This window comes from Cibotium barometz, chromosome 3, assembly GCF_041138505.1.
Source record: "Cibotium barometz isolate CiBa-2024 chromosome 3, ASM4113850v1, whole genome shotgun sequence".
Taxonomy (NCBI): Eukaryota; Viridiplantae; Streptophyta; class Polypodiopsida; order Cyatheales; family Cibotiaceae; genus Cibotium; species Cibotium barometz.
The window spans coordinates 4,138,960-4,147,904 of record NC_141048.1 but is presented as its reverse complement, the minus strand read 5'-3'; the positions used below and the strand labels follow the sequence as shown (position 1 = coordinate 4,147,904).

Sequence of the window (8,945 nt, the reverse complement as noted above, 5' to 3'; positions counted from 1 at the left end):
TTAAAAAAAGAAGGATGAACTCCCTCTTTTTTAGAAAGCAAAAAAAAAACACACACACACATTGACATACATATATCTTCTTCAATGAATGGTGAAGCAGCACACAAGCCTTCTGTTTGCCTGTAAAATATCTTCAATTGTCAAAGATTGATTATCCGTTGGAACACACCTCCATTCCATGGGAACTTAAGTAATGACTCACAAGATCATAGCACCTTGCAATTTTGACAAAAGTGTTTCAAAAGTGGGCGCAAGATATATTTCAGAGACAATGCAGTGGTAGCTTAAGTGATGTTGCATTGCTACACATGATACAAACTTTAATATCATAGTTGAGCTACCACGGGTATCTTTGCAAGACTTCAGCAGCCATGCGGACTAATGTAGGAGATTCATATTCCTAATCACCATAAAATGTAAAGAACCTTACTGCATTTCATATGGACATCAGAGAATTCAAAGTCATACAGAATTCTCCGAAATGCATCAGCAAAACTTAAATCATGCGACTGCCAGATTAGAAGAATGGTATCTACGGGATTATCCACACTACTAATGTTCTCATTGCAACCAAGGGAGAACTAGTGGGTTGCCTAGTCCCAAACTAATAATTCAAAACAAAACACATCACACTTTCGATAGTATGTGCACGCACGCACACACATGCATGCACACACGCATGCACACACACTCAATTTTTTATGAAGTCAGCAGAACATCAAAGAAGAGAGAATTCATGGCAATTCGTTGACAATGTGTCTTCTACTCTCAATAAAGCAAAGCAAGGGTAAGGCAAGGTCAACCAGCAGATTGTTGGGCAAGCTCTGTAAGAAGGCAGTTATAACCACATGATCTAATGAAGATAAGGCCGCATAGTGGGCACATATTCGAAGTGCCACTGGAGAAGGCTCAAAGACAGGAAAGAAAGAGTTAACATTAAGTTGAGTACCAAGGGCTTGTCCAAAGCATGCAGCCATAAAGCAACTCTGAGCTATCTCCAAAAATGATGGATGAAGCAAAAGTCGACAGTAGCCCTTGAAAAAATTATTGTAGATAAAGCACAAGTAATGTGAGACACTTCCCCTATGCACGAACAGCAAAGACAAATTTCCTCTAATGCTATGATATGCCAAAGTTGGCAAAATGAATACTTCATTTTTATTACAGGAGTCACCTGGTTAGCAGATTATTAAATCCAGTAGCTTTGAGGCCAAGTTCATCTTTCTGCCTGGTGCACTTGTCAGCCCAAAATTTGTGCAAAAGCTCCTTGGCTTCTGATAAAACTAAGAAATGTTTGGAGCCTTGTATGGACCTATTGATTCATATTAGGTATGCACATAAAGCATGTGGAAGATATAATAAAGAAAGCCATGCTACAAGCATAGTCATGACTAGTCTATGGTAGTAGCCATTAAGTTAGCTGTACATATTGAGGTGGCAGTAACATCCTCATTTGCAGTCATCAGAAAAACGTCAGGAGATGTTGCCATTCAAAGAATGCTGCTCTTTCTTTTCCCAAGTCTTAGGTGCGAGATCCACATAGGAGGAAAGAACAAAACAATGACAGACGGTCTTCTAGAAAAGAAAAGTAATGGAGAGTTCGTCTCTGGCAAGTAATTTTAGCCCATTGCCCCCATTCATAAGCTTTCTTTTGGCTTCATCCAAGGTGCAACCGAAGCCACGAGGAGTTTTTTATCGAATAACAATCAACTTAGAAGAGGCAATAGTTTCAATGTTGCACTACATGGCTACCTTCATTCCCACAACACCCCAGAACTGAGCTGTTGGGTTGTTAGACATGATACAGCTGTTATTTGCGATTAACAGAGCCTCCTCCTGTGTCGACAAAACTCATTTTAGTCAATTACAAAGGCTAAAATGAGGCTTCTTCACATACACACCCTGCTCCTTACAAGCTCCTATGTCGACAAAACTCGTTATAGTCAATTACAAAGGCTAAAATGAGGCTTCTTCACACACACACACACCCTGCTTCATACAAGCTCCTCCATTGAGTACCTTCACGACCCCATGCATACAAGCTCCATGAGGCATACTAGTTTCTTATCCACTTACAGGAATCAAACATGGGCAACGACTTATGCCTTCATACTCATCGATGAGAGGGAGGAGGTCGTCTTTCAATGTCGGTTCTCCCATTTCATCGGTCCTTGCAAATCTTCCTCTTACTCGAGGCCTACTGTCAGCTAAAGTTTTTCTGCATGCATACTTGAAAAGAGCAAACAAACTGCCCTTTGTAAGGTCACATAGCAGAGAAGATGCAATCATAACTCTACACATAGAGAAAGTTTTTATGCAATGCAAATAGGCAAACTCCACGCTAAGCCTTGAACACAAGGGTACTTGTGCTAGAGGGGATAAGCCATCATACCTTTATTTTCTTGCTGAAGTTCCTCTCCGTGCGTTTCTGCCTGTACCTATGCAATTTCATCTTCCTCTGCTCCACTGTGTACTGCCCAATCTTCAGGCCTGCAGCTTCCTCTGTGCTAGCATTCTCTGGGTTGCCTCCGTAGAAGTTTTGCATGCCGTTAAATGCCTAGTTTAAACAGGAGGTAAAACTTATTATTCTACTACACCCTTGAAAGTAAGGGGTATGACAAACCCGAGTACAAAAGATCACAAAGGGCATACCTGAAGATCTCCAGTACTGTATACACGTCTCATGGAAGCAGCGGGAGACCTTGCAGCCAAGCCTTGTGTGTTGGATGCTTGATATTGTGCAAAAGGGCTCACATTGAAAGCACTTGAAACCGACACCTCCATCTTAGATGCGGGCGACACACTGAATTCGTCGGTACAAGGACCCAGACGTCCGGACGTTCTGAGCTGACCTAAGGCATGACTACTCTGACTTCTTTGTATGGTAGGGTTATGTGATGACTCTTGCAAGACATGGGGAGGGATGGCACCGCGGCAACTCATAAAACCATCACCTTTAGGGGACTGTATGTTGGATAAACTGGAGCATTCAGGAAAGGCATTCAGGTCTTTCACCGATTGCCATATGGTGCCTTTCAAGACGTGAACGTTCGATCTCTCCTCATGTCTTAGCATCATGTTGAGTAAAGAGCCTCCATCTGAGGTGCTGATTGTTGTCGCCATCAAGGACGACGTAACGGGGGACTTGATTGGCAAAACAGATGGGGTTATGCTATCAACGGAGCAGCTCACTTGTGCCGCCCTGCTAAACAAGCTTCTGGCCTTGGAAGCTTTTCCAAGGGGTGACAATGGGGGTAAAGTTGGCACAGACTCTGCTGCATTTCCTCCTTGTCGTGGCGGCGACAAGGCCGAAAATGCATCGGTAGAGTCGAGCTGGCTCATGTCTAGTTCATCCAAAGACATGCAGTCCATCTTATTAGTTGCTAACATGGTTCTGGGAGACAGTAAATCACCTTTCCCTGAACAGCCAGAAGGGAGTGTACGGCCGATCAAGCTTGTTAATCCCATACCTTTGATGCTTAAAACATCAGGGGTTGGCAATTCCAGCTTGGATGCCATGGCCATGAAGCCTAAGGACCCCGATGGTTCATCGTCCATGAAGATGGTGAATGGGCTGTCAAGTTCTTTTGGGGGGTGGACATCCTGCTTCAATGAGGCACTGAAAGCATTGTTTACCTCGGAGATGAGCAAGGTGGGTTTCAAGGCATCTTTGCAGTCCAACTCTTCGAGCAAGCTGCCTCCTGCAATCCCTTCCATAGCATTGCTCTGCATGTATATGGGATAGACTCCTCAGGATCAGCAGCACTTGAAACTCCTCTTTCATTAAACTTCTCTGATTAGACTGGCATTTAAGCCCTCTAATTAAACTGACAATCATAAGCTTGTAGAATATTGAAAAAACATTAACGAAATTCAAAGGTCAGAAATGAACATACCAGGAATAAATCTTTGGGGAAATCCTCAAATTCTGTCAAATGGTTGAAGTCGGACAATAGAAGAGTATCAGACTGAGCAAAGAGAAGGTCACTTTCTGGAGACATTGGCAGGAAGTGAGGTTGATAGCAAAAGGCAGCTAAACCAGACTAGAGCAAATTGATGGATTGAATCTTAAAAACCCAACTAATCCCAGAATACTTGCAGTGAAGAGAGAAGACGCCACAATTACACAACGAATGATGCAAAGGAGAGCAGAGGGGAGGCTTCAAATAAGCAGCTGTAAAAAAGGCAGAATTGAGGAGAGAGTGGAAAGCTTTGGAAGAAGGCATGCAGAGCTTTATGGGCACTGGGGAAGAAAGCAAAAAGCACCATATGCAAGGGGGCCAGGTGAGAAATATGCTTTGGAACAACGGCAGAAATGGCACAGGCGAGAGAGAGGAGGGGACCCAATTTGGGAAAAGAATGATAAAGAAAGGGGGAGGACCCAATAGGGAAAGATTAGATTCCGCACGGAACCAAATGTGACGAGGGTGGTGTGATCAGATGTTTTGAAGTGCAGTGCCAAATGGAGCTGGATGAAAGGGCAAGGCCAACGCAAAGCGTTCAAGAGAGAGAATGCTAGGAGAGAGAGAGAGAGAGAGAGAGAGAGAGAGAGATGGGGGCACATATATACTACACAGGATCTGACGCGCCCAGAGCCAGAAATGGCCAAAGAGAGAAGGTGGAGAGAGAGTGTGCATGTAGAGACTGCGGCGTCCGTCATGCCAGAGAATCGAGATGCTTTGAGGAGAGAGAGAGAGCGAGAGAGAGAGAGAGAAGGCTGCCTCGAAGAGAGAGCAGAGAGGAAGACAGACAACAAAGCGATTTTTTGCAAGTGGGGAGTAGAAGCCAAAAAGGAGACGACGAACCGCAATGTGAAAGTGTTGTCATGTATGTATGTATGTATATAAGAAGGCATGGGCGCCCCATGCTTGTTGAGGGACCCAAGCAAATCATTTAAGCCTAGTAGGGTGGTGGAAGGCCCTATTTAAGAGGGGGCAGCCTGCAGACACAACCTTTCTTCTTTTCTTTTTGCCTTTTCTCTTTGCCAAAGAAGATCCATATAAAAATAGACCCCCCCAAAAACGTGCTTTTTTTAAAAAAAATCTCTTTAAATAATCTAGAAGGTGGTGCATCCTCTCAAACTAAGGGCAACCCTCTTCTCACCTCTCAAACCAAGGGCCCAAACTTAAACCGTGTTGGTCTCAAACCAAGGGCCCAAGCTTAAACCCGGCTCTACACAAAGCCCGTTGGGCACGCTCAATTTTGTGCCCATCTCTCTCAAAAGAGGCTATCCCTTAAAGTAATAAACCGGGTCGAGTTCAAATCCTGGCTCTAAACAAAGCCCATCGGTGGTGGTGGGCAAGCTGAATTTTGTACCCATCTCTCACCCAAAATAGGCTAATGTGACTTCCTTTAATTAAATATGTGTGATATAGTATGAAATCTATCTAGGCACACTTGTTTGCTTACAGAGCACGTCGGAGAGAGATAGAGAGAGGGAAAGAGTACACTAAGGCCTTAGCTCGGATTTTGAATCAATGTGCTAAAATCTCCTTGTAATTGGATACTAAAATCTATATTTAAAAAATCTTAGGGAAGCGAAGGGCTCACTTTACCTCTCCAAAGTTTGTGTTTTCACCCCTTAGGTATGAACTATCCATTTCCAAAACCTTCAAACTGAAGAGCACCATAGTTTAGGCTCATAAATCCCCAAATACTAACTAGCATATAAATCCCCAAATACTAACTAGAACATGTATTACATGTCGAGTGGCTCTCTCTTGAATGTATGGATGGAGCCTTTGAATTTAAAAGCCATCTTCAAGGTAGATATAGAGCATGTTGGAGAGAGATAAAGAGAGGGAGAGACTTCAATACACTAAGGTCTTAGCTCGGATTTGAATTAATGTACTAAAAATCTCCTTGTAATTACATGCCAAAATATATATATTAAAAAAAGCTTGGAGAAGCGAAGGGGGGGCTCACTTTACCTTTAAAGTTTGTGTTTCAACCCTTAGGTCTGAATTATCCATTTCCAAAACCTTCAAAATCAAGAGCATCATAGTTTTTGCACATAAATCCCCAAATACTAACTTTCGCATGTATTACATGTGTAATATATAAATGAATCTCTCTTGAATGTATGGATGGAGCCTTTAAATTTATAGGCCATCTTCAAGGTATATATGATAAAAGTGAACTCGCATGCCCATAGGTTAACTGCATGTGTGCCATGACTATGTTGTTGAATATATTTATGCATTAGGCTGCTTCAATGTTATTACAGCTCAGATCACATTTAGAACAAAAGTGTTCTCTCTCTAATCCCAAAGATTTCAACAATGGCCAAGAATCTGAAGGCATTGTCGACTTTGAAACAAGAATGGTAATTAAGCTTACTAGTGTTGTTGTCAAGTATTATCTCAAAATTTATCTTGTAAAGTTAATGAGTAGCTTGCCTAGGGTCTCTCTCTCTCTCTCTCTCTCTCTCTCTCTCTCTCTCTCTCTTTTTTGAAATATGTACTCTACTATTTACATTATCATCTCTGACTCATGGGTTATAGGTGAGTCATGATCCTCATACAATCTGCTTTAAGCTGATCATTTGTGATGCTGTAACAATCTTCCATCACTTTAATTCTAATAATGTTCCATGGAACAGTTACCTTGCAAAGCTGAACTTTTTCAAAGCACCAAAAGTTTCTAGCATTCCAGATATAGAATAAGAACCACATCCTTATTGACTGCATACAGAACTGCAATGCAACAGTAGGCATAGGGCATAAACCAAAGGTTACTGAAAACTGTGTAATTTTAACAGGCATACACTGTTGAATGTGAGACAAAATCCATTGCCACCATTCTTTGACTGGTTTACAGTACCAAAATACATGTTTAATGTTTTCCATTTTCCCACAGAGGGCACATTTCCCATTGCCAATGTTTTTCTTGTGAAGCAACTCCCCAGTAGGCAGGGCACCTGCTAAGAGTCTCCAAACAAACACTTTGTGCTTATGTGAACAGGGTAAGCTCCATATTGATGATAATCTGGCAATCCACCAATCCTGAGATCTATGCATTCTCCACAATTTATTGCATCTTTCTGATATATTCTGTTGTCCCAAGAGAACCTGATAAAACTGTGAGGTTGTGGACTTCCACCAAGAAACTGCCTCCCCTGGAAGCTGCCAGTCTCTGAACCTTTCCCACAAATTGGTATTAGGTGGAATCTGCAGATTGAATGTGTATGTACATAGTTCATTCCAAGCAAGTCTGAAATTGCAGCCTAATCTGAACCTTCTCTTAGCTGTCAAGAATAAAACAAACTTGCCATCAGAATCAATTAGCTGCTTGATGTGCCTGACCCCTTTCTTGTACATTGTCAAAGCTTTCCTACCCAATTTATAACAGGGTGCCTTTTTAAACAAAAAACTCCAAAACACATTTTCATCCCCTAGTGAGTTCCCTGTGTATCTAACTCTGCCATCCCAAATCAGAAAGGAGCAGATGTGTTTCCATGAGTCAATAAAAAGTTGTGCAGTTTGACAACCTGTTTTCAAAGGTGCATGTGAAAAGAGTTTCTCCCAATCAGATAAATCCCAAGCCCCATGGAAATACACAACAGAATAGCCAATGATCTGCCACATGCATCTAGCCCATAAAGTATCTCTTGAAAACATGTGTTTAAGCATGGTTGCTCTTCTTGCATGAGCATGTGCAGCCAGATTTAGCACTCCCAGTCCCCCTCTCACTTTGGGTTGACAGATCATATCCCATTTGATGAATGCACAGGTTTTCCCCTTGTTCCCCCATAAGAACCTTTTGAATGCAGTTTCAAAAATACTCAAGTGTGAAGGTTTCCAGTTCAACAGAGGGATATAATAGAGCAGATAGGGAAGCAGGATAGATTGTACAATCCTCAATCTAACATGTAGAGGCCATTCATCACAGAACCATGAAGCAATTTTGGTCTGAACTTTGTCTGCCACCCAAGATGTGAGCTGTTTATTAGTCACATTGACTCCAATAGGATAGCCCAGATGTCTAAAAATGTGACCCTGATGCACTCTCTTACCAGCCCATATCAATGCATTAAAATTTTCTGCAGTAATATCAATTAAGTGAGATTTATGCAGATTCAGGTTCATTCCAGCAGCCAAAGAGAACAGAGATATATATTGCATGCATTTGATAATGTTCCTATTAGAAGCCTGTAGAAACAAGATGGTATCATCTGCAAATCCCAAGGCTAAGAGTTGCTCTCTGGTAAGTTGAAGCCCTTGAATATTGCCTGCACAGCAGCTTGAGTTTCCAAAAAAGTAAAGAGGGGATGTGTGGCCACTGCAAAAAAAAGGGGACTCAAGGGGCATCCTTGTCTGACTGATCTGCTCATATAAACTGGAGGACTTAATCTGCCATTGATGAGAACCCTAGAATATGCTGCAGCCCCTAACAGATATATGCATCTGCTTATTTTCTTCCCAAAGCCCATCTTTTGAAGAACCTGTTCAATGAAATCCCAAGCAACTGTATCAAATGCTTTGGCATAATCTATCTGTAGCATAACCATGTTCTGAGCAGCTTTTTGAGCAAGTTCAATCCCCAGTTGCACTGACAGTATATTGTCCAATATGGACCTGCCCCCAATAAACCCAGATTGGTTTTTGTGTACATGTTTCCTCAACTGAGGAGCAATTCTGAGAGCAACAGATTTAGCCAGCACTTTATATAAGAGTCCCATCATAGTTATGGGCCTCCAGTGATGAAGTTGATTACAGAAGGTTTGCTTAGGCAGCAATTTGATTACCCCCTGCTTAAGATCTGGGTGCATATACTGTTGTGCCCAAATATCATTGATAAGAGAAACCACAGTTGGACCAAGTTCTTGCCAAAAACAGATCAGAAATTCTTTAGAGAGACCACAGTATCCAGGAGTCTTGTCTACTCCCATTTTACTGAGAGCATAGAATACTTCATTAGCAGAAAAGGGGATCTCCATTCTCTGG

The 8,945-nt window shown here is 42.0% G+C and overlaps 1 protein-coding gene across 2 annotated transcripts; it reads right to left on the bottom strand.

Moving 5' to 3' along the window:
• Positions 1 to 1,135: 1,135 nt before the first annotated feature.
• LOC147639626 (uncharacterized) lies at positions 1,136 to 4,762 on the bottom strand. 2 transcript variants are annotated; one of them, XM_086772320.1, is made up of 5 exons: positions 3,897 to 4,762; positions 2,653 to 3,726; positions 2,393 to 2,557; positions 2,077 to 2,229; positions 1,136 to 1,836 (listed from the first exon to the last, which is right to left on the bottom strand). In XM_086772320.1, exons 1-5 carry the CDS (start codon positions 3,999 to 4,001, stop codon positions 1,741 to 1,743), a joined length of 1,593 nt encoding a protein of 530 aa, XP_086628446.1. In that variant the 5' UTR covers positions 4,002 to 4,762; the 3' UTR covers positions 1,136 to 1,740. The 2 variants fall into 2 exon arrangements, with proteins under 2 accessions (XP_086628446.1, XP_086628455.1); XM_086772329.1 differs by lacking the exon at positions 2,077 to 2,229.
• Between the last annotated feature and the right edge of the window lie 4,183 nt (positions 4,763 to 8,945).